Source organism: Sylvia atricapilla, chromosome 1 (genome assembly GCF_009819655.1).
Source record: "Sylvia atricapilla isolate bSylAtr1 chromosome 1, bSylAtr1.pri, whole genome shotgun sequence".
NCBI lineage: Eukaryota > Metazoa > Chordata > Aves > Passeriformes > Sylviidae > Sylvia > Sylvia atricapilla.
Window position 1 is genome coordinate 37,053,586 of NC_089140.1, and position 25,903 is coordinate 37,079,488.

General features: G+C 38.3%; 1 protein-coding gene and 1 pseudogene across 2 annotated transcripts; one reads left to right on the forward strand and one right to left on the reverse strand.

The window, feature by feature from the left end:
- The first annotated feature begins 4,391 nt into the window (after positions 1-4,391).
- RAB5A (RAB5A, member RAS oncogene family) lies at positions 4,392-20,396 on the forward strand. 2 transcript variants are annotated; one of them, XM_066319688.1, is made up of 6 exons: positions 4,392-4,626; positions 10,334-10,586; positions 13,878-14,029; positions 15,060-15,182; positions 16,992-17,085; positions 19,519-20,396. In XM_066319688.1, the coding sequence occupies exons 2-6, from the start codon at positions 10,424-10,426 to the stop codon at positions 19,632-19,634; spliced, it is 648 nt and encodes a 215-aa protein (XP_066175785.1). In that variant the 5' UTR covers positions 4,392-4,626; positions 10,334-10,423; the 3' UTR covers positions 19,635-20,396. The 2 variants fall into 2 exon arrangements, with proteins under 2 accessions (XP_066175785.1, XP_066175793.1); XM_066319696.1 differs by lacking the exon at positions 4,392-4,626 and adding an exon at positions 7,215-7,233.
- Positions 20,397-21,188: 792 nt separating this feature from the next.
- On the reverse strand, positions 21,189-25,903 carry LOC136362670 (uncharacterized; annotated as a pseudogene).

The following is a 25,903-nucleotide window of genomic DNA, read 5'->3' on the forward strand; positions in this document are numbered from 1 at the left end:
ATTTTAGAGAAAAAAATATTAAAACCTTCTTTACTTCAGTATGAATTTGTCATCTCATACGTCAAAAGTAGGATCTCTAGAGAAAGCTGTTCGGAAAAAGTTGAACAAAATTTTCCATTCTACAGCAGCACTTTTTTTCCTCAACAGTACTTGACATTTCACTAGTTTCTGACATCCAATTCCCACAAGCTAATGCCTTTTTCTGTCTTGTTTAGGCTAAAACAGAGGAATGGAAACTGTCTAAAATCCTGCATTTTACTTTCTTTATGAAGCGCAAACACTCCATGTTCTGCAACATAGCTCTCACTCTGACTGTGGTGCTGGCATAGACCAGAGTCAAAGCACTAAGTTTGTAGATTCCTTGAGGTCTCTGAAGGCCAGAGAATTCCATGTAAAACACTCCAAATGTTGTGAAATGTCTGAATGACGTCAGGCATGGTGATACACTTTGCTGTTACTGCCTGGTTGCTTTCATGGTGTTTTATGCAATTCTTTTACAGATAGGAAATTATTGTTTTCTGTGTGCTGCACACTTTCTGTATGTTATGCTATGACCAAGGCAATGTACATACAGAGAAAATGTACACAAGTAGAGATAGAAGACAGAAAAAAATACTGTTATCGAAAATAATAATAATAATAATAAACAATGAGATGTTCAAACACAACAAAGAGATTCTGTATATCCTCTAAAGTCAACTTCCACTTATTATTACACTACAATCTAGCATTAGATTTAAACACAAGAATGCTGAGCTGAACATAAAACTCTGCAGAGAAATGCTAAAATAGATGGAAAGCCACCTGGTGAAACCATGACCCACTAATATAAATTTGTTAATATCACCCAGTACAGTTTCACTTTTGGGTATATGAACCACGTTGAAATAAAATATGAAAAACACTGATAGGGGCTATCTGTGTGATTTCAGAGCTTTCCTTCAACATCTTTTTGTGCAGACTACAACGGAAGAAACTTGTCTTCACCACTAAAACTCAAAGAGACCTGTCAAGCCTGAAATACAGTAACTGGAACTTGGTCATTTGATTACTGCCAGTCTCTCATGCCTCTATTTCACACATTCACAGTGAACCTTTGGTGTTTGCTGTCCCACTCTGTCAGTGTCAACCAGCTGTGAACAATTTGGGCGTCTCACAAAGCAAGAGAGATGTGCTACAGCTCTTCATTGCAGTCAGAGTGTTAAGTTAACCAGCAAGAACCTAAATATGTAAAACAGGCTTCCTAACAGCAACTATATCATGTGAATACAATTCCTGCATCAAAAATTCCATTTAGCCTAGAATTTCAGATACATCTGATAAGCTGAAAGATTATTTAATTTTATGAAGTATTTATTTATTTTAGAAGCATAGATAATGATCCTTACATACGGAATAGTATGATCCTTTATTTGATAAGATTAAGTGAAACAAGAAATGTCATGTGTGACATGTTTAATCTCTAAATTTAATTTAGTTCAAGTAATTGTAAAGATTCAGTGTAACATTTTTCCACAAAAATTGTTTATGTATGTACTGTGTCTGGCTGAGATGGAGTTAATTTTCTCCATAGCAGCCTGAATCGTGCTGTGTTGTGGATTTGTGACTAAACAACTGTTGATAACACAGCAATACTTCAGCTACTGCTGAACAGTGCTTGCATGGGGTGAGGACTTTCTCTTTTTCCCGACTTTGTCATCAGGCCCACCCAGGAAGAAATGCTGCTGATAGTCCAGAAACCTGGGAGTAGAATACAGCCCAGATACCCAACCCAAACTGATCAAAGGGATATTCCATCTCACACAGCATTATGCTCAGGATTTAAAAAGGAAGGTAGACAAAGGAGATGTCTTCCAAGTTGGCTGCTGCTTGGAGACTGTGCTGGGCATTGGTCTGTTTATGGGAGGTAGCCAGCCATTTCCTTTGTATTGCCTTTTTGCTTCCACTTTGCTTCATCTATTACACTGTCTTTATCTTAACCCTCAAGTTTTCCTGCTTTTGCTCTTCCCATTATGTTCTCCATCTTACTGCAGAGAGGTGAGTGAATGAGTGAGTGAGTGAGCAGCTGCCAGGTTGACTGGATGCTATCTGGTTGACTGGTGCTCCAATGCATGCCTATTAGGTGTGTAGTAAAACACACTTGTCAGGAATCTGCTGTTTGCTCAGCAAATCCTGCAATCCAGTTGAACATATTGAGACCAGCCAGAGGGACATGGCAAACAAACAGTGTATTAGGGCAGGATTACGTGATTTAAAGGACAACTCTTACAAACATTTAGCAAATTCACAGCTCAAAAAAGCTTGTATACTTACAAACGTTTCTCTGGAGCTAGTTTGGCATTTCACATCACTGGCGAATGGAAGGACTATTTTACTTTTTTTGAAGTTACATATTGGCCTGTCACAAAGCACTTACATGATTAACTTCAACTTAATAAAGCAGAAAGGGGAAATCATTACTCTGAAACCAAACCGGTTCCAATGGAAAAGTACATGGAAAAGGAGAACTGATGAAGACTAAAAGAACAATCTGTTTTCACTCCATTCACTTCAGTATGTTCAGTACTGATATGTCGTTCTAGGGAAGGGGAAAGTAGCATAACAATGACCACAGGCTTTACATAACTTGATTTTTGCTTCATTTAAATATATGTGGTTGAACTAAAACATATTTTGAGAACACAACAACATCAACTTGATCATTTCCTGTGATGGGAGTATCTAAACAATCCTCATTAAATTGTACCAATTACTAAATACCATTATTGATAAACTTCCTACATGTGTTACTGAGATATTAATTTTAAAGAATTAAGGACTTTAGTTAAACTAGATATTGCTGACGTAGACTTCCCTTTACATTTTGAAGAATAAAGGACTTTAATTAAACTAGACATTGCTGACGTGGACTTCCCTTTTACTAACTAGACATTGTTGAGGTAAACTTCCCTTTTTTTAACATAAGCCGGATTAAAGGAACCGATAAATCAGGAGACCTGTCAACTTAATCAATAGACTCCAAGAACACAATGTGATCATAAATCATAAATCTCAAATTCATTGAGAAAACAGGATCCAGGTGTCGCCAACACTAAAAGGTTAAAAAGGCAAAGCGAGGAAGACGCATCTTACTTCATCATTTTGAGACCCCACCCCCTAAAAAGGACCACCGACCCATTTGAAAGAACAAACTACGCATGCTTAATTGCTTTTTGTCTAATTACCATACGAAGCGGGGAATGGGATGGACCAGAGTCATGAATATGCATTTGTGTTTTGGGTATTCAACACTTTTGTACAAAAAAAGACCCTGTGATCATCTGTAAATTGCGCGTGTGTATTTGGGAGCTATCCCTCACGCTGCCCGGCGTCGTAATAAACATACACTTTCTAACTTCAAACTGTTAGAGAGTCTTTGTCCGTCATAGTTGGATATTGGTATTAGATCAATATCCATATTTTTTTAACAAATCATTACCAGTTTGTTTGTTTTATTATTTCTTTCAAGCACCAACTCTTAGACCTTGCTGAAGCTGCCTTACTGAAGAAACACTTATCATGATTGTTCTGTTTCCGCTACAACTGGCCTTTCTGTGGCCAAGTGGCCTTTATCCCGCCCTCTCACAAGGTCATGCTTCATGGTATGAAGCAATCAAGACTTGTTCTGGGTTAGCAACTAATTTTCTCCAGTTTTTAGCGCTCTGACGATAATGAGCCAACCTGCAAGGCTTTTTCAGTGGCGGTTCGGTGTTTAAAAAAGGCAAATTCCCGACGGCAATTAAGGCCATTCAGGCTATATAGTTCCTCCTTTCGACTTATTTGACTAATAGCTTTGGAAACTGGTTCTTTTAAAGGATTAAACCAGGACTTGTCTGTGTGTGTGACACCCAGCTCCGAGCCCAAGCACCTCAGTAACCTCCTCAGTCTGCAATGCAGTCCCCAGGCGATTGGCAGAGAATCACGGAACAGTTTGGGGTGGGAGGGACCTTAAAGATCATCCAGTCCCAACTCCCCTGCCTTGAGCAGGGACGCCTCCTACTACAGCGGATTGCTCTGAGCCCCACCCAGCTTTGCCTTGAACACTGCCAGGGATGGGGCATCCTGAACTTCTGTGAGAAACCCATTCCAGTGCCTCACCACTCCCACCATAAATGGAAGATGGAAGAGCGGGTCGCTCCCAGGGCCTCTTCCCCCGGGCGCTGGGGAGAAGCGGGAGATAGGGAACACCCCACAGCGGAGCGCGGCCCCGGCGCCGTGGGAGCGGCCGGGCGGGAGGGAGGGAGCGGGAACAAAAGGAGGAGGGGAGAAGGTGGGAAAGAAAGGCAGCCACGTGACTGGCGCGGGCGAACCGGAAGGGCACGGCGCGTGCGGGCCTGACGTGGCGGCGGCGGAAGTGCGTGTTGTGTGTGTGAGTGTGTTTTGGTCGGGGCAGAGGCGGCGGCGGAAGTCGGCGGCGGGGCTGGGTGAGGCACGGCTGCGCCCCCGCCCCTCGCCCCCACCGAGGAGCCGCCCTCCCCTCCTACCCCTCCTCCGCCCACCCTGCCCCGGCGCGCCCGCCAGCCCCGACCGACGCGCCGACGGACGGACATCGCTGCGTCGCCGCCCCGGCTCCCCCACCCCGGCCAGGTGAGGAGGCGGTGGCGGCGCGGGGGGGCCCCGGCGGCGGCGGCGAGACGCGCCTTGTCCGGGCTCCCGCCGGCGGCCGCTCCCTGGCGCTGCGGGATCATCGCGCCGCGGTACGGGTGGCCGAGACGGGCAGCCCGGCGTGCGGGGAGGGGAGGCTGCTCTTTCCCTTCCCGGCTCAAAATGGCGTCCCCGGTTTTCCCACTTCCCCTTATTCCTGTGCCTGGAAGGGAGCCGCGGGGGAGGGGAGGTGGCGGCGGGGGTTGGAGGGGCTGGGCCCGGGAGAGCGGGGATCCTCCCCTGCGTGCGGGCGCTCCTGCAGAGAGGTATCGCTGTCTGGGGCCGGCCGGGAGGGCTGTGACCCTCGAGTTGCTTGTGAGATATGGAAAGGGAGGTTGGGTGATGGGTCCCTCGCTTTCCCTTTCGCTTGCGTCTGGAAGAAGGACGGTGAACTAGGTGGGAAGTAAAATGCTCCCGACAACGCGTCGCCATCGCGGGGATCGCGACAGGCCTAGTATGCTGGACATCTGCAGCGCACTGAATTGGAACTAGACACAAAGCTAGGGTAGGGCGGAGGAACAAACCTAGGCTTTTTATGTTTTAGAGGAGAGCTGAATTGCATAAGAACTATCAAAATGTTCCGAACAGGGCCATGAAAAGCTGTTCTCTCGGCATTTTTAATGATTTTTTTTTTCTTATCCTATACCTCTTTCAGAGCTCGGGGATGGAAATAAAAGGCTGAATAGCTAATTAAGGAGCTGAAATTAATCGGTTTCTTTCATGTAACGTTCAGGCAAAGTAAAAATCGTGGCTTTTTTTTTTTTTTTTTTTTTTTTTTTTGTGACCCTATAGAGTTACAGTCAGGCTTACCTACAGATTGCGTGTAGGTATTGTTCTTCCATCATGAGAAATGTCAGGAAAAGGTAGATGTTGGCTGAAGTGAGGTGGCTGGAGACAATGGTATTATAGTCATGGCTTACATTTCCTGTCTGATAAACCAGTTTATCTGAAAGCAATTAGTACCATTTACCATTCGGATGAGCTTATGAGATGGCTATTGCCTTTAATTGTAGGACTATGTGTTTTTTTGCAGCAACTGTGTTGAGTCACTTGTTTAGCTTACAGCCTCATTATGTTTCAATATAAACTGGCTTACATGTGACAAGCGTTTTGCTAGTTGTCCCTGTCACTGTCTTGAACACTGCGGTAGGGTGTCACACTAATTCTGCTGAACTTGGAAGGAATAACAGAAAATTCGGTTGGTAGGAGTGGCTAATATGTAAGGCTTTTTAGTTACTGCTTTTTAAAACGTTCAAAGAAGTCCAGTATAAAGGAATTTAAAGTAGACAGATAGTTGCAGCCTCAGCATTGTATGCTTTGTGTCTGTTTATGCAGTGTACAAAAGTTTATTAGTAAGAAACAGTGTTGTTTGCTATGAGATTCAAAAGTGGTGGAATGTTCCAGTTTTAAATTTATCATTAATTTTTTCATGTGGCCTTTGTATTTGATAATACACTTAATCACATTAATTGTAGGAACAGTGCTCACTGTCTTAATCTCTTCAGTAGGCTGGCTTTTGTCACCAGTGTTACTTTGATACTTCTGTGTGAGCTGTCTTATAGTTGAAAATAGGCCAGTGCTTATGCTTACATGACTAAATTATACCATTAAATTGAGAGTTTGTAGATATTGGCTAGGGCTATTGGTATTTTGTACACACTCAAGCATTATAAGATTTGTGTTTGATCTGTTGAAATACTTAGGACTCTTTATTAAATAAAATTCAAACTGTCCAACAGGATACAAATTTCTCTTTTGGAGTGAGGAGAATACCCAGCATCCAGTAAATTAGTTGGTGGGATTACCAGGAGTACTTGGCTAATAATATGCTCCAGGCTTTATGTTCTGGTTTTTCAGCATGAACCTGCTCTGTCATGGGGGGGGGGGGGGGGGGGGATATTCAGGAGAAGAGTGAAAGTTCCTATTTAGCAGAGTGACCTATGTATTTGTGCTGCCCAAGACTGCAAAATGGTGTTTTTATGTTAAACTCTATAAAAGTAAGAGAATCTCCCTGATTTCCATCTATGTGAAGTCAACCATCCCAAAATTTTTATCATATTTTCTTAAGTAGATTTTTTTCACTTCCATAACTCCCATCTATCAGTTTAAGAGCTTGTTTCAAGTCAAGCAGTTGTGTACTTGTACCTTTTGTGTAGGTGAATGAAAATGTCTTACCCAGGTCAGGTTTTCTTTCTTTATGTATTCCAAACATATTGATTACAGTGTATACAAAATTGGAAGGGGAGGAGAAAGGGAGCCATATTAGTGAATTTTTTCCCAGGAAATTTTCACCAGAGCTGAGTTTACAATGTATGTGTAGGGTACTGAGTGTACTGTTCCTCCCAGGTTCTCCAGGTTTGTATTTTACTGGTGAACTAAGAAATAGTAGAATGAATGTGACTTGAGATTTGGAGTGTGCATGGGGGACTGAAATCTTCTGAATCTTTGTGAGGCACTGTGTGCTCAGCCCAGAGATGTGAAAAGAACAGGCCAAAGCCATTTGTAGTGGCTGTGTCAAACTGCAGTGCTGCTTCTCTTCAGATTAAGCAGGTACTTCCCTTGCTTATTGTGTTAAGTGTGCTGCCATGTTGTGGACTTTACCTGCAGAATTTTGGCATCATCTGAAACTTCGAAAGATAATGATTTCCATGTACTCTTATAAAAGGTGTTAGTGACTGTTTTAATATGTCACAATCGTCTGGACGTGCTCTATCAGGTTTTTAGTCTTGCATTTTCTTTTATCCTGAGCTGTTGAAAAGTGGGTGGTATGACTAGTAGGCTTCATTAATTTATTAGCTGTATTGATGTGACTGTTGAATGAATGAGGTTTGCAATATGTTTCTTAGATGGCCCTCCTCTCAGGTACTGTGGTCTGCTATCAGCTGGTTATTTTTGTACATGGTATCTGACTGTCTAGAATGATTTCAGGGGAGGGGTGCTGTAAGAATGCAAACTTTGAAGTTCTCTGATAACTACAGCTTCTGTAGCTTGAGCATCTATAAAAATTGAGGTAGATATTTTTCTTGACAACCTGTGACAGCTTTGTGTTCTGATGTAGTGTTGCAAGGGGTAATAATTACTGTTCTGTCAGTGATAAAAATCTGAATTAACTAGAAGTTGTAAATGCTCAGGTGAAACTGGTAAATGTTATTATTAGTTAATTTTTTTTTCTCATACCTCCTTTCGCTCTCAGTATAGGAAACATCAAGCAAAAAACAGTCACAGGGAGCAACCTGTGCAGTGGCTTGATTTCTTCACTGTGTGTCATCTCGAAGTCACTTGTTCCCAGGAGTACTAAGTCACATAACCATTGGATGTTGTCCTTATGAGTGCTGCAGAGTCTGGAAAAACATGGAATGTATTAAGATTAAAGGGGTTTAAATTATTTCATGGTTGTCCAAACACACTGGTATGCTACAGCAAACAGATGAGGTTTTTTTCATTTTACAACAGAAATAACTTAATTGTGTTCATTACTTTTCCAAAGAAAAAGATAAACAAATGGCTGACAGTATTCTGAGCCACCTATATTTTGGTTATGCCTTGCTGCATTCTCTATTATGGTTCAATTAGGGAGAGATTAACTGTTGTTACTGATCCATTTTTATGCAAAACACTCCACAACTTCTGAAGCACATTTCCGCAGCATGGTGGGGGAAGAGTCTTGCCTTAGAACCATCACACTACTAGTGCAAAATGGTTGTTTTATGGTGTAAGGATGAAAGGTCTGGTATTTTTTAAATAACTGGATCCATTCCTGTATTCTGAAATACTTCACCAAAATTAGTTTAACGACTAAGAATCTTAGTATAGAATTAACATGGTACTTGATAAGAATGGTGGTAAGATTTGCAGGGGCTTTTTTTTCTTCATTCTTTCACTGTGGAACACTTTCACATATTGCTAAGAATATGTAGCTAAAATGTGATAGTTGATAGGTTATAGATTGTTGATAGATTGGACACCTGAAATTTAAATATATATATATATATATATATTTTATTAAGGTGTGATGTAATAGTGAAATGGAACACAAACTCAGGACAGAATGCAAAATTGTTATGTCTTACCTCAAAGAAGGTATATTATTTTGAGAGATATGATAAAAGGAAGAACATGAGTAAATACAAGTGTCTCTGAAATGCTGAAAATATTTTTAAGACCTGTATTCTGATTACAGTCAGAAATGGAATATCTGTTTTTCAGCTGTTACATTATCTAGTAAATAGTGCTAAGATTTCTGTTCTCATTTGTTGCATGAATATTATTAATTCCTTAGTTTGTAAGGGAGTCTCTTACTGAAGGGTAAGGTTCTGCTAGACTGCTGAAGCGCCTTCCAGGAAAGAAGGTTCTTTAAGACCTGAGTTGAGGCAAAGAGAGAGTTAGGAAGGAGAAGGAAGGCTTAGTATCTGAGCTAGGCCTGTAGCAAACTGGAATGCTCAAGTGCCTGACCTGTGTGCTAAGGGCTCTGAAATAGGAAGATGTCTAAAGATACTGCTTGGTTTAAAATGTAGTTGCTTTATCACAAGGAATACAGGAAGTCATTTGAAACATGTTTGCTTACTTTTTTGCATCCTGTGAATTAAAGCCATTTTTTGCATTAGGACCATGTACTCTAACCTAACTCTAATCCTAGATGTTAGAAAAGCTGTATCCCTGGAAAGTGTGCTCAATTCCAATAAAAGATCACCTGGAGAAGGACCACGTTATGGGCTAGTTTTGAGAGGTCATTTGTTTTGTATCTACTGTTAAGTGTGTAAAAGCATAAATATTAGGGTCAGAAGTGATACCAGCAGTGTCTAAGGGCTTTCCTTTCCATATGAATAAGTTCTGTGGGTGGATTTTTTTTTTTTTTTTTAGGCAGCTGGAAAGAAGAGTAGGCAGGCTAAGCAATATGCTGTTCATACTTGTTCTTAACAAATATCTCTGTTGTTAATATTGATCTAGGACATGCACAAGTATTGGAAATAGAAATTTATCATCTTATGGTCGTTCTCTGGTAGCTTGTACAAAGTTGCTTGGAATTCTTATTGGTCAATTGGTTTTCATATGGAAGGCTTCACTTTTGCTTCTCAGTACAGCTGTTAATTAGAGAGGTTATTAATGGTTTGTATATGAAGATCTGTACTTTTATTTAAGGAAGTTGTTCTTGATGGGATAGAGGTGAATAGAACTCCACTTGGAAAGAAGTTACTGTGGTGTTTTTTTCCCAATTTGCTCAGTTTTTCAGCATCCTTGAGCAGTGGTGACTTTGGAATATTGGTTAGCAATAGTATGATTATGAAAAGTCATTGCTTCTTGCTATTTGTTATTTTATTGACAATTTGAAAGTCTGAATCTGTTGTGTTATACATCAGTCTTGATTTGCTAAGAAATAACAGGAGATTGTTATTTCTCAGAAATAACTGAGGTCTTGCAAAAAGAAGCATAATTGGATTTTTAATGTGCTAATTTGAAGCTTTAATGGGAAGACTAGATGTTGAAGAAAATAACTGGTTCACGTATCATAAATTCTGGCTATCTTTTACAACTTAGTGATAATGGTACTTGTAGTCTGGACTGGGTCAAGTTACATGTATTGCATTAGCGAATGAGACTTTTCTTACTTGGTTTGTAAATCTAATGTACCCACTGTCTTTTCACAAAATAGGTTGTTACTGGCAGAAGAACCAGGATTCAGATCTCAGTGGAACTTGCTTTCAAAGGCTGTTGAAACAAAGGACTGCTTTTTAATTTGGACATGGCTAATCGAGGAGCAACAAGGCCCAATGGGCCAAATGCTGGAAATAAAATTTGCCAATTCAAACTAGTACTTTTAGGAGAGTCTGCAGTTGGCAAATCAAGTTTGGTGCTTCGTTTTGTAAAAGGACAGTTCCATGAATTTCAAGAAAGTACGATTGGAGGTGAGAAAATTAGCCTGTTAATTTGTTTCATGTTATTTGTTTATATTATCCATGCCCCTGAAAACTTTGAATGTAAAGGCAATTCTAGAGTGGATCATTGACAGCAAGAATCAAATACGAGCCCTGTGTCAGTAATTGAGAACTATAACTTTCTGAGTTAAATGTAAACATCCTTTTCAAGTGGAGGTAGTAGATGTGTTATTGAACTGCATAGTTTTGAAACCTGGGCTTAATGTTATATTTTGTTTGTATGTGGGCATGTGGCTCTTTTATTTGTGCTGTATGCTTAATGCATGTAATAACTGCTTAGTCAGAATTACGAGCTTAGCTTCTATGAAAAAAAAGAACATTGCATCTTCCAAAAAGCTTGTGTTTGTCACTTAATGCATGCTGACTTTGATTTTGGAGAACTTCCTACATATCTGGATCTATTTCTGTGTTGGTAATCACAAAATTTATTGTGCTGTTTTTCCATTTTATGACTTCAAATGAAACAGGTGCTGGCTACCAGAATTTTTAGGAAAAAAATGTGTTTAACTTTAAACAGATTTTATTGCACTCTTCTCTTTGCCAGATTTCTTAAGTTATATTGTATTTTGGAGTTGTCTGTGCTCTGAGCTGTATTCCTCCTTGGATAAATTTAACCATATCCTAAAACTACCTAACCGCATACAGACTTTACAAAGTATGGATTTTATGAATTGATAAATGCTCTCTAGTAGTTGCTGTTGCAGCTTGCATGAGTCAGCCTGTTTCATTGTAGTATTTATGTGAAAGCCTTTCTGTGGTCTGTGTCTTCACACACCAGCAGTTGCTGAAATGTAAAAACACTGCAAAGCTTATAAAAATATATACAAGCTGAATGTCATTGCATTCTTCTTTTGCCCTGTTTCTAGCTGTTACGTGTATTTATTTTTTCTATCTGTCAGCGTGAATAGAGAACCACATATTTTCTACTTTAGCAACCTTACTGATGCACACTTTTGGCTTTGTGCATTTTATGGCTTGAGGATAGGTATTAGTGTGAAAGTTTCTGTATGCTTTGATAAACAGCTGTGTGGTAATATGGAGAGCATTCTCAAAGATGTGTAGCGAATTACTTTTCCAGTATCAACAAGGTTTTTAGTTTTAAAAAAACCTGCTAAAATTAGGTGAAATTTGTTGCTCCATTTCAGTGATCTCAAATTCATTTAACCTCCATTTAGTTTTTTCTTGTTTTAGTGTTTGGGATAACCCCAACCCTGTAACACTGTTCAAAGTCTAAACAAAGGTTAAACAACCGCCTAAGTTCAATTTCACATATATAAGGTTTAGTGTAATCTCTATTAACTTGTGCCTCTTCTATATCAAATGGAAACAAGGAAATGCTATATAATGCAGCTGAGAGCTATTACATGCATCAGTGTTGGGATTCAGAAAAGTTTTCTATAGAGAAAGCTGTCTAACTCTGTGGCTTGTAGCTGCCTAAGGCATAATTTTCTTTGTATACAGAAGGACCTTTTAACAAAGAGAGGCTTATGTGCATTGTGAATCTGGATAAAAACATCTGAAAGGGAGTGCAGTTGAAGGCAGACATGTTGGATGGTGGTGGTGTGGTTTCACCACTTCAGACTGGTGTAGCAAGGCCTGTTAGTTGCTTAAGACAAAAGTATGGCTGTTAAAGATAATAGACTTTCAGATAATTAACAGATGATTAATTGTCAATTTACTTTGGCCATGACAAGGTTGAAGTAAGTTATCTTTTTTGCAGAAATTAACTGGCATTTTTAAGTGGTTGAAATGTTACTTTTGACAAAAACAAGAGGATTGCATAGAATAAACCACTTATTTCATTCTTTTTCCAAGTACATACCTTCATTTATGCAGTGAAGGTACATTTTTCTGTTAAGAGAATTTCTGTGAGAACTTCAAAATCAGCTTGCTTAACATCTTGTCTCTGCCTTGGAGAAATAAAATATTGAGCTGGTTCTGGGGAGGAAGCCCTTAGTTCAGTGCAAGATGTATGGTATTTTTCCACTCTGTTTTGGTTCTGGGCTGCTTAGGGAGCTGACAAGTGGAGCCTGTTCTACCAGTGTTTGGATATGTAGCATTTAGAGAGATTTATGTTGATTTAACATGGGAACATCAAAGCTTTTACCTTCCTCAGCCTGCCTGCTCATCTGTGATGGATGCTAATACCCCTGAAGCAGGAGCACCTGACCACTTAAGGAGTCAGCTTCTGGTCACGGTTTAACCCCAGCCAGCTACTAAGTACCATGCAGCTGCTGCTCGCAGCCGAGACAGGGACACTTCTGTATGCTAGTTACAATGTCCTTTACAGAGAAAGATTGGCTTCATTTTGGTTTCTGTAATGAGTTGAAGGTTGAAGCAGTTTTGGAATGATTCATAGTCTATGGTGTCTCAGTATGTAGGACAGGATGAGATCCCAGGTATGCAAGTGTTATGGCTCAGTGTCTCTTCAGGTATTTGGTTTAAATTGGCCACAATCCATCAGTGTGCCCTGTGATCAGAGATCCTGCTTCAGCTAAGCAGTGGGTTCTCCTTAGTTTTTAATACTGATTTCTATGCTGTGTGGGCATACTTGTAATTGTACCTTAATCCAAAGGGAAAAGTTTTACTAGGAGTAACTGTTTGAAGACTTGGAATGAGTTACTTAGTATTTTCTGTAACTGGAAGACCATTATTTATGGTCATGCATTCAGCTGTAGTAGCAATGGCTGCAAGTTTCCCTGAAACTGCAGGCTGTTGAAATTGTGCTGAAATAAATTCTTGAGATCACTTGCAAAGTCAAAAATATAGCTGCTTTGAGAATAAGAACTTGTAAAAAGTGCTTCTTTCTTTCCAGATCTGTTAGCTAAGGTGAAGTTGTTAGGCGCTGAAATCAAAGTTTTAAGATGCTGTTCAAGTAATATAAATGTGTAGAAATGAAAATATCTGAGCTGTTGGATTATAGCATGATGGGATGCTGTTACTGGTACTCGAATACATCCTGCTTCAGGAGACTGTATCTAGAAGGTTTAGTAGAAGGCTTATGGTTACTCAGATTCACTATTGTGAAAAAGGGAATTCTTTCCAGGTTTTCCTTTCTTATGTCTGACTTGAGGAAAGTCCAGTTGTTTAAATAACTCCTTTGTGTTGATCAGAGTTACAGACTGTCAGCTAATGCTTGCATCAAACCTGTCGTATTTTAATAGTAAGCTTGAATTGTTTTGTATCGCTGTGAACATAACTATATATGAATATAGAGACATAAGCAAACTTCTGGTTTCAGCACCTCTGTCTTTTTTGTAGCTGCTTTTCTAACCCAGACTGTATGTCTGGATGATACAACGGTAAAATTTGAAATTTGGGATACAGCTGGGCAAGAGCGGTACCACAGTTTAGCCCCCATGTACTACAGAGGAGCACAAGCAGCTATAGTGGTATACGACATTACAAATGAGGTAAGTACTGCATTAGGGATGCACAAGGGGGATTTGGAAGTTACCAGTCTTGCACTGATCTTTACTTACTTTTTTCTCTCTTGTGTAAATCAGTTCATCGCTTTGTAGAATCATAGAATGGTTTGGATGGGAAGAAGCCTTTAAAGGTTGTCTAGTCCAGCATTTCTGCCATGAGCAGGGATGGTTTCTGCTGGACCAGATTGCACTGTGTATTGTCAATTTGTGTCTCTAAACTTTCCTGGCTAAAAGACTGTTCCTAGGGTTGAGGTGGGGTTTTGTTGGTTGGTTGGGGATTTTGTTTGTTTTGGTGCTTTTTGTTTTCTATTAAAAAGAGGGAAATAAAGAGGAAAAAATCCTCTTGTAGAAGTGTTTCTAACCCACCCTTAAATCAGTTCATGGAGTTTGAGCTGTTACTCTCATTATATCTATTGCTGGTGGCACTTTTATTTCTGATAGTGAAGATATTATTTTAATTTTTTTTTTTTTTTACAAATTCTTTACAAATTTGTTTTACGAATTGAGGATTGGAAAGGTAGCACAAGCTATTGAGACCAAAACCTGAGGATATTTGATTTCTTTTTCTTTGAACACAGATCAGATAAGCCTCACTTTTTCCTGATAAAATGAGACTTAAACCTCAAAACTCCCAAAAAAACCCAAAAGTCGTGTACCAAATGAACAGTCCTCAGTAATTAAAAAGCAATTTTGAGGCCTTTCATTATAGCTGTTCATACGCTTGAATCTTCCAGAGAAACTGAAATTCTTGTTTTCTCTCTTAACCACTGATTTCCTTACTCTGTTTTTGCTACCTGCTTGCTTCAGCATTATCTCAGCTAAGCACAGTTGAGAACTAAGGTAGGAATGCTTCATTTTAAAAGCTCAGTTGGCAATTTGGAGTGTGCCTTTGGACTAAGGTTAGCAGCCTTGCAATGGCATTTTGTGCTTGAAGTGTAGATAACAGAGATGGGGATAATAGGTGAGTACAAAAGGATGATAAAACTCAGTTGCATCATTTTGCAATCATTAACAGGAGTCCTTTGCCAGAGCGAAAAATTGGGTCAAAGAACTTCAGCGACAAGCAAGTCCTAACATTGTAATAGCTTTAGCAGGAAACAAAGCTGATCTAGCTAACAAAAGAGCTGTGGATTTCCAGGTATGTGCCTAATTTTTGTTCATAGAAAGTGCATTTTGTTTGGATAGTAAATAAACCGAGGGGGAGCTCATATGCATAGCCTAGCTAGTTATTATGGAGGTCATGCTGTTAAGTATAAATGTCAACTGAGACTAATTAAATTATACATGCTACTGAAAAACCTATTTCTGTACAGGTAATATGGAGGAATAGACGTTTTGTAATAATTAATTTGACTTAGAGGAATAATTAATTTATTTGCGTGTCTTTAAGGCTAATTGAATATCCATTCTTTGATATGACCCTTTTCTGCCTTATACCCAAAATTACTGCTAACTAGAGTTTCAGTGGATGAGATAGCGGTAATTCAGTGCAAACTCTTCTGTCTGACTTGTCAGCCAGAGAATTTTGATTATGGTATAATACAAAGCTGATTGATGTGCCTAACTTGCTTAGGCTGTACTGTTGAAGCAGTGTTCAAATTTTAATTGAGCTTTTCATGGTATTCCTTTTGGTTTAATGATTACATCTGTGCTCTCACTAGTGTAGTTTATCTTCTAGAACATTAAATCAAGTAATCGGAAAATAGCCTTTAAACTGAATTAAACTAACTGCAGGTAGTTTTGGTCCATTCATGATTGACTGAATTTGAATTAAGATAGTATTTATTAGTCAGTAATTTATGGTTTTTAATATGTTTAGGGTCACTATATGAGATACAGGTGCATATAGTAATGAATCCTTTTATAACTGTAGAGAGTTGAATTATAAGGTTAGCAGTGGTTTAGGTGTTTTTCTGCCAGTTTTCTAATTTTATACTTCTGTGACAGTTGACAGGAGGCTTTGGTGTTTTATGAAAAATTGTGGTGTTTAACAAGAATTTCATACATTACTGCAGTCAATAATGTAATCACATTTAAGTACAGCAAACCTGCCTGTACTATTTTTTGAACAATTAGAGTCTTGATGTTTTTCAAATGTTAGGGTGTTTGCTGCTGTGGATTTATGAGCTCCTTGTGGCCTTGACAAGCCTTTCTCATTGCAAATTACATATTAGATTTCTAGGTATTTGTTAATGTGTTGTTTCAGATACAATTACATAGATCTTAGCAGGTGTCAATTTCGGAGCATTGTGGATTATTCTTATCATCATAGGTGTTCTGTAGTTCAGCTTTTTTACAGATTTCTTTTGAATGCAAAGGCAGTTACATAATCATAAGAAGCTGGAGATTTTCAGCTGAATTGACTAATAAGAAGTGGCAAAAATAGTAAGGTTCCTATGAGCAGTGTGTCAGATTAAAATTCATACTGAAAAGGGAAGTAAAATACTGAATACTGCTTATTTGCTGTAATTGTGAATTTGTGTTGGGTAATAAAACTGTTCTGATCCATCTGCCTTAGTGGTTGAAAGATTCAAGATCGTTCACAGACTGCCTTTTTCCAGGGTAGTAATGTGGACTTGCTGACATTCGATGGCACTTTCTGAAGCTTATTTGTTCTTACTATCAGAGCTAATGTTCTGCATTGGGGTTGTCTCTTCCATAAATATTTTCATTTATTATTTAGTTTTGCCTGAGATATCTACCTGGAGATTTCTAAGATTAGTAGGGATCTTTAAGATTCCACTTCTAATTGTTTAACTGATTGGTAGAATTGTAACTTCTCTATAGCTGGTGTATAACATTGTCAGATGAGTGTTTCCACAAACTGTTTTTCTTTCAAAATGCTGTAGAGATTGTTCCTTTGCAACACTTAAAATTTGTACAATGTGTAATGATTATATGGGCCGGTTTTTTTAATGAAGTAATGTATTCTTATTTTAACTTTCAGGAAGCACAGGCTTATGCAGATGACAACAGCCTATTGTTCATGGAGACGTCTGCCAAAACATCTATGAACGTAAATGAAATATTCATGGCAATTGGTGAGTTTATGAACAAACAGAGAACTTTAAAGGGAATCATTTTCATGAGATTCAGACCATGACAATCTTCCTAACCCCTGATCTCTGTTTTCATGTAAATTATTTCTGGTACTGAAGTGTCCTTAAGCCCTTTCATTTGTTTAATTTTGTTTAACCAGCTATCTGAAATCCAAAAGCTGTGCCAAAGATGACAGTGTATGCTTAAGTTCAGTGTCCGAGTTATAAGTAGACCCTTCATGTGAAAAGTAAATCCACTCATATATTTTTATATATAATATATATATGAGTATATATACTTATATTCTTAAGGTAATCTAAGGGATTTCTGTAAAGATGCTAACATGTAATAGTAAGTATAAACCAAGAATTTTTGTGTATTCCATTGATACCCAAAATTGTATTTAGTTGTTTATTAACTTGTGAAAGTGGAGAAAAAAGAATTCATTTTTAGGCTGGCTACTAATCTACTGAATAGTAAACTTAATTATAGTAGATGCTTTGCTAGTGGGTAAGAGTAATGTATAGCATCATTATACATTATTATTATACATACAAACCTCATTCGATCTGTTTTGTCTATTGCACCTCCCTAACCCACATTTTGTGAGAAAACATCATTGATGTTAAAGTTAAATGTTTTAAAAGATGTCTTAATCTTCTGCTTTCCAAGTCAGGAGAGGAGGAGGTAATTCATGGTGTTCTTCAAACTGCCAACAGATGCAGATTAAATTATCGGTCTAGCAACATTTTATAACAAGTGCTTGCTTCATATTAACTAAATAGTTGAAAAAGGGATAGACGCAAACACTTAACTGTATGACAGGAAAGTATATTTTTCTCATAAATGTTCAAGATAGGCATGCATTTAATGGTACAGAAATGCTGAATTGTACTGTTCTGGTGAAATTTCAATATTATTGTGTTTAAGGTGCAGTTTGCTTCCTGTTTAAGAAAAAGTTCCCCAATATATGATTTTTTTTTTAATTTGATATATCAACGATAATTCTTGCCTCCATATTTTAATGGAGTAAATAAAGTAAATTTTGGGGGAAAAAAAGCCCAATTAGTAACTGTGTGTTTTGTCTGCAATGGTTTTTGCCTGTGTGAGTGTTTTACATCAATGGGGTGAAATTCAGCTTTGTCAATGCATCATAACAAAATCTGTGCAACAATAGACTCTGAATCGAAATTTTGACAAAGCTATAAGTATTGCATGCAATTTGGAATGGCCTGCAAAATATGGATGCAATTCTCATGACCTTGCGTAAATACGATCTTCAAAGAAAATGAGAGAAAATGAAAAATGAGAATACTGAAAGAATTGCTGGATGCAAGCTGCAGCTGCTTGCAAATTGACTGCTCCAGCACTCATTCAGAGCTTCCAGTTCAAAAACCCAGTGTTAATTCAGTTCTAGATACAGTTCTAGAATCCAAAACGTTGCTCTGAGGACATTTTTCTATTGGTGCATTGTCACTTTGTACTGCCTCAGCAGCTTGGTACCATGTGGATTCTTGGATATTATCACAGAACTGTAGAACAGCCCAAGTTGGAGGGTACCTCAGAGGAGGAAACCCTGTGGCCCACCCTTTTGCCCTGCACCCTGAGGTTATCTGGCACCATAACATGTTGATGTCTGCTCTGCGGTTTTTTTTTTTTGGCTGAGTTTCATTCATTTTGGAAAAAGTTCTTTTAAAAACCTATAGAACTAATTACTTTGGAGTGAAACCATTCAGCCAAACTATAAAACAAGGGTAGTTGTTGGGCCCTGGTAAGATATAGGTCCATATAGGTCCTTTTGTGTAGAACTTAGCAATTTTCTTCTGATGGAGAGAACTCTAGGAGAAGCTTCTGCTCAGAAGGGTGACCCTTATTTTTCATGTTAAGACTGAGGAGGAACCTTGGAGCTATGAGGCAACAGAGAAATTGCCAGTCAATTGACTCGTAAGAACTGGGGAGAAGAGACAGCTTGAAAAAAATAGGATTGGCTTGATCTGGTGCTGAGGGCCGTTTTATATGTTGTCTGCAAACACTTACTCTGGCTGGATATCTGGGAACTTTTTGACCCATTTCTCTCTGTGGTTTGTGCCTTTTCAATGTTCCTGTATCTTTCTGCACTAACATCTGATCTTAAAGTCTGTTATGTGTGGGTGGATTCTCACAGGAGCTGTCATTTACTGGCATAGCACACCTGTGCAGATACATTTTATTGCTCAAGCTACCAATGTATTTCACTCCTAGAAATCATGGATAAAGTAGCTAATCATTAAGGAGTTGAGTGTCTTCCCCTTCTTCCATTACCAATAATGCACTGAATGAAATCAGATTGTACAATGAGTATACTGATATACCTATAATGTGTTGTTCTGTTTACTCGGGTGATTTAATCTTAGTAAAATTTCAGGTTTAACTCTTACTTCCTGTTCACCTTACAGCAAAGAAATTGCCCAAGAATGAACCACAGAATGCAGGAGCCAGCTCTGCCAGAGGAAGAGGAGTAGACCTTACTGAACCCACACAACCACCCAAGAGTCAATGTTGTAGTAACTAAAAGATCAATTGCTTTAAACTGTTCTGAATATTCTTCTGCTTCCTAACTGTTAATAACCATGGAATTGGAGTGCTTAACCTGGTCCAGTACAGCTTCCAAACAGCGAAGAGACTTACGATAATAGTCAAGTTCATGATACAGAGTTTTCTTTTGACCTAAAATTTTAACATGCATGTATCCACCACTGGCTGTAATGTTTCAGCAGTAGAGGAGAGATGGAAGCGGATTATCCTTCCGTTGAAAGGTTTTACAAATCAGTTGTTATTATTAGGGGTGTAGAAGAACTACTTTCTGTGGACCTAATTGGCCAGTTCCTGTAGCCTCAATACTGATCACTGTTATAATAAATAGAATTGGGTCTTTTCATAATTCTCAGTTGTGCTTTAAAACCTCCTTAGAAACAGGGTCTAAAAATTACTTAAACTTATTTGCAGTATTGATGCAACCAGTTGTTTCTGCAGGTATCCACTGTTTAGTTATACATTCCATAGGTTAATAATTTTATTACAAATAATACTTGCATTAACAATTTTAAGAATCTTATGCTTGCCAGAAAGTGGAGTTTTAGTTGGTACACTGTATGTAAATTATATCAACCCCCAGTTAGTTATCTTAATGAATTAGTGATGAATCAAGTCTAACTTAATTTCTAATCTGTTCAGAGGGTACAGACCAGTAAATTCACTCTACAACTTAGGATATGGGGTTTTTTGTCCTCTACAAACTGTAAGAGCTCTTCAAGTAAAACCACAACAAACTCGGTGTCTGTGACTTCTTTCTTGTTTCTGATCATTGCTGGCCATTACAGTTTGTTTTTCCCCTAAGGAAAAAAAAATAGTGCACTAACAATTATGTACATCCAACTTGATTTTAAATTTGGATATTAATGTACTGTAAATAGGTACTCTGCATTGTAGTCTACATTTGTTTAATACTTTCTGTAATATTTAAGAGTTGCTTAAAGGTATACAGAATGTACAGTTACTTAAAGCTAACTTTTTTCCTCTCTAATCAAAGGGGGTTCTGAGTTCTTCCTTTATGGCTAGAACAGTAATAAATGATGCTCCTGTATCTGTAACATAAGTACTGCTGTCTGTCAGTAATGAACTTCGCAACTTTGTTTTCCAAAGTACATTTTATTTTGATCAGTCCAGTATATTGCACTAATTCTTTTAGTTATTTTCATTATATGAAATCTACAAAGTGTGTCAGAAGAGATGAATTAGTCTATTTAAATGTTGAACTGATAGAAACTTACTTGTGCAGATTTTAAATTTGCAGGAATCTGGGTTTAGCAAGAAAAATGACAGTTCACCAGTGTTTAGTTTTATATTGAGGTGCTCAGGTTTGAATAAAGTGGTTTAAAAAATTTTTGATTACTGTTTCTTATTGAGAGTTTCAGAAGGTTTTATCGCATTTGTGCAGTTCCAGAGATGATGTCTTGATTCACTGTATGGGTTAGCATTTAAGAAGCTCACAATAAATTCATGGCACAGCTAAATATAAGCTTGTCCTATATATATTGTGGCACTGCAGTTATCCTGTGATAAATCTTCAGATGTTGAAGTCATTGGGTATCTTATCACATCCATTTAGAAGTATGGTCAAAGTAGTAATATTGTCTCTTGAACCTGCAGCTAATGCAGTCTTTGCCAGTTGTTCACAAGGTGACTTGTTGCATTGCAGTGTCTCTGACTGTGTCTCTTCTGCAGCTTGTAATATGCAATTGATCAGGTACGTTTTTGTGTCTTTTTCAAACTGTAGTGGTGATTTAGAACCCAATGGTTCTAAATGGGTACAGTCTTTAGCAGTTCTTGACCAACATCACCAGCAGTTTGTCACAAAATGAATTGGAGTCCATTTTTTCTGCCAGCTGTGTATTTGAGTCAGAATTAGATGGCATGGTTTTGTCTATTTTGGGGGCATTTTCATGGCTTTAGACCTTGATGCTAGCACATTCTCTTGCAGCTGTTATAGCTGTGACTTGGATCTGTTGCACAGAAAGTGTTGGTTTCTTCTTGCTCTGAAGTCTCACTGTGGATGAAAATTTAGATAAAATTTTCTGTCCTTAAACTGAGTTCTTCAGAGTCACCTTGTGGGCTAGAATTGGAGTAGTTTATGTCTGTTCTTTGAATTTACCTTGTTGTTACTGAAAAGAGTTCTGGATTAGGTTGATTTTTGTGGTCATTGATTTCTGTATTAGGAATTCCATTTTTACTTTACCTATAATTCTTCCTAGAACATTTTCACAGATTTTGTTTCAGGTTGCCTTTTGAGTCACTCTGAAAAATACCTTTATTGGAATAAAATCGCTGTATTCTATCTTGCAGATGATTAATAGTGTTTAAGTCAGTTGTCTCCAGTGATGGTTATTAGATACACACAAAGTCCTGTTTTGTTAAACAGCGTTCATGCGTTCTCAAATAATGAGTGAATTTAAAGTGTTGGTGCAAGTACTTCAGGTAATCCAAACCCCCTCAAAGCCCATTAGAAGCCAAAATAAGAAAATGTGGCAAGTAACAGTGATAGGGACAGATGCAATATGAGGTACAGGTGTAACATGTTACTTTTATTGGAGTTCTGGTGTCCAAGAACCCTTGTAGTTCTCAGGTATCCCTCTACTAATCTGATTTATTAGTGCTTATGTTTCCACCGTTCTGAAGTGTTTTCTCTCACATTAGAAGTGTTGTGCTCTTGAGAGACATGACTCCATTTTTATGTAAGACTGTATGTACATCATCTGAAGTTGAAATAATATTTATAGCATACTGGTTTTTTTTAAGATACTGCTGTTACAGTATCAGCCTTTTGTTAAGGACTGGAAAAAAAACTGAGATCATAGTTAATAATCTACTTCACAGGCAACAATATGTCCATCATTGAATCTTTCTGGTTTTACAGCAACGTTTTCTGTAGTTTTCCCCCTTCCATTCTTAGAAGACTGCTCTGGAATCTTAATCTGCAAATAACTGCAAATAAGCTCTTATGAGGAGTGACATTTCATTCAACTTAAAGTGCAGTCTAATATGAAAAATATTCACTCTTGTTTAAAAACCAAAGTGCAACTTCTCTATTTTTCTCAAATACTTTTTCTTTTCCTCCTGTGAGAGTGTGCTTTCAAGAGTCTGAAAAGTCAGCAAGAAGTTTCAGCTCAGACTGTTTTTAGCAACCTACAGTTTCTAGTACTTGAAAATAACTTGGACATGATGTAGGGTTTACTGTTTACTTATATGATGACTTAAGTCTCTTACTTGGTTAAGGCACCCAAGGGAGCAGGAATTCTTAGTCATTGTGGGAAGTTGAGGACTAAATTCTTTGCTTTAGTAGGAAGAGGTATTGTCCCTCTTCCTCAACATTTCTGAAAACTGACAATCAGAAGTGTTAGAAATTGCAACACTGCAGGGGGCTGGTCATGTCAGATTTGAGCACAGAGCATAAAGCTCTGAACCAAAGCCCTGTATTGTTGAGATCCTCTGTGGCTGCCCTGGGAGACCATTCCTTGTGTTAGGGGAGATGTTTGGTCTGCTCTGATGGTTGGCATAAGCGCAAAAGCGAGGCCACGCAGAAGATACTTGCTTGGGATGTGGTAGCTTTCTAGACATGGAGGTGGCTGCAGTGTGTTCATTTATATGGTATTTTTAGTATTGTCTGGCTAGACTGGGGCACACACCTCTGAAAAAGGGTGCATAAGTAGACATTGCTTACACAGTAGTTGTGTTTCTTGGGCAGTATGGGCGTCATCCAGTGTAGGAGACAGCGAAGTGTAGTCTGTGAAGGCAGACTTCTTCTGCCTTATATCAGAAAGTGATTGAAAATACCAAACTGAAGGACCCACCTTTTTAATTAATTATAAATTTTAGGTGCCTTAAGTTGTGCACTGTATGTTTCCTTGTGCTTGCTTCCCCCTCCTTCCTCTGATTTCCATGGAGAGCTAGAAGAATGTGTATAATATCCTTTGAACCCTTGGAGCAAGACCGCCAACTGTAAGCCTAACAAAGGCTATAATGTAACCCATGTGGAACAACGTGACTGCAAGAAGGAGTAAAATCTAGTCCCTTTTGGATGCAGGTCTGTCTTGTCTGCAAACTAGAGTCAGGGCAAAAGAATCAACAACACTTAGCTGACTTATCAATATGGGACTAAATGAAGAAGATGGCCCATGTCAGGATCTCCTGCTCCTTGTATCTGACCATCCTTTTTAGTTGTGTATCTGGAGCTGAAGGAACATGTCTCTATTTCTGTAAGAATGTGCTCCTTGGGGGAAGATGAAGGTTCATGTTGTGTGAATTTTTTCCTTTGATATGGTACATTTTGGTGGAAAATTAATTGTATTAGATGAAATAAATGTGTATTTAGCAATGGTTCAGAAATGTGGATCTTAATCATAAAAGGTTTAAAGTATTTCTGATGAACTTCAAACCTTAAGTTGTTATTAAGAGCTTAAATTTAGGGTATCCTTAATTGCAGCCAGCATGAAACCCTCTCTGTAGGGAATGTAAGGCAGGTAACAAGATCCAGAAGCCAGTTTGGTAAAGAATTCACCCAGCGTCATTCTTGCCTTCATCCATCTCCTTGTATTAAAATGTGTTTCTGTCCTAGTAAGGTGGAAACAAATGCATCTGAGAACATTGCAGCCTTTTTGTGAGTTAATGTTGTATTCCAGTAAAGGTGTGACTGCATTTCCTTAAGAATAGCTGGGCTAGTGCTGAACTACCTGTTTTCATACCTGTACCAGTGAAGTTCATGTAGCTGCAGAAAGCTTGTTTAAGGTGAAGTACAGCTGTAGCAGCAAGCTTTGAAGAATGGGGGTGGTGAGATACACCAGTTACCTAGTTCAGTGTTAGTGCATGATCAAGTTGGTTTGCAGTGTTTCTTGGGCTGGCAGATGAGTGCAAATTATTGTTAAGCAAAAGCATTTTGTAAATATCTGAAATTGGTTTTTTTCATATGTGGAACATGATTTGATTTTTTTTCCTGACAATGAAGCCTTTCAAACGGTTCTCCCTTTTCCTACTGATATTTGACCCTCTTCATTAATTTTGGTCAAATTAATTTCAAATTTCATATAAGAAGTCCTACAAGTTGTGTGAATGCATCACAGGAAGAAAGATTGCCTCTGGTATCAGCTGCAGTGTTAGCCCATTTGTTACTGATGTCAGGGAGAGTGATGGAAAAGTGGCATAGTGCTGGGCATGTGCTTCAAGGAGAGGCTGGAAGAGAATGTAACTAGACACAAATCCATTTGGAACTCTTCACCCACCACCTTTTTTTATATAGCCATGCTTGTGCTCTCCTTTGGGGGAAAGCAAGTACCTTGCTTGTAATCTCACAACTGTTTTATGTACATAAAAGAGCTTAACTGGTAACAAAAATCACCAGGTGGCAAGATACAATGACTAGAGTTGCTAGTTGCAGGAGCTTTTTCTAGTGTCCCTTGTAGCAGGGGTGGGTGCAGAAGCATTAGGAATGTATCATTGTTTTTCATTCGAATAGATAACTGATTCTGTACTAAAGGAAAACAAGGTTCCACTTCATAAAGAAACATATCTGAATAGTTCCTTCATAAGTAGAAATAAAGTACATACGTAAAATACAATACAGTCCTATTTCAGAAAGTAATAATTGAGATCATTCCCTCAAATCATGTTTTCATTTTGCTGGTAGCAAAATATGATGGCACTTAGTCCAGTGAAACAAATGAATTAAAAGAATATCTTAAGCATGTTTCATTGACACAAGGACTTTATCAGGTCAAAAATCAGAAGCTTGTCCTAAAGTGATGACACCTTAAACCTCTTGATTAAAAAAATAGTAAATAAATCATACTGTCCTTACAGAGGTCACTTGTGTATTATAGAATACTTCCTAACTCTGTCTTTTACATTAGTAAATTGAATTAAATGCTTTAACTCAAAGACTGTGCTCAGGCTACTTATCTAATAAGCTGAATACTATTGTCTGATAACAGTATCAGTAGTGAGGGAATTTATCATGTCTCCTTCACATTGTCAAGCTAAAGGAATTGCTGCTTTTTATCTACAGCTACCAACTGCTAACAAATCTCTAGATTAATTTATGCTTGGTGGGGCTTTTTTTTGTTGTTGGTTTGTTTTTGGTTTTTTTCTTTTGGTCTCTTAATTGGATGAAGGGGGAAAAAAATCGTGGTGTGGAATATACTTACCTATAATAACAATGTGCAGTAGCTCAGCAAGAGCTTTGGCTGTCCTGTTTTCAGGATGTTTTATTTCTTCTTCCCCAGTGCCATCCAT

Bases quoted from the DNA above. Each gene is read 5' to 3' on its own strand.
- RAB5A (XM_066319688.1), top strand. From the start codon at position 10,424: ATGGCTAATCGAGGAGCAACAAGGCCCAATGGGCCAAATGCTGGAAAT. The intron at 10,587-13,877 runs GTGAGAAAATTA...TCTTTTTTGTAG, and splicing joins TCAAGAAAGTACGATTGGAG to CTGCTTTTCTAACCCAGACT. The intron at 14,030-15,059 runs GTAAGTACTGCA...AATCATTAACAG, and splicing joins TATACGACATTACAAATGAG to GAGTCCTTTGCCAGAGCGAA.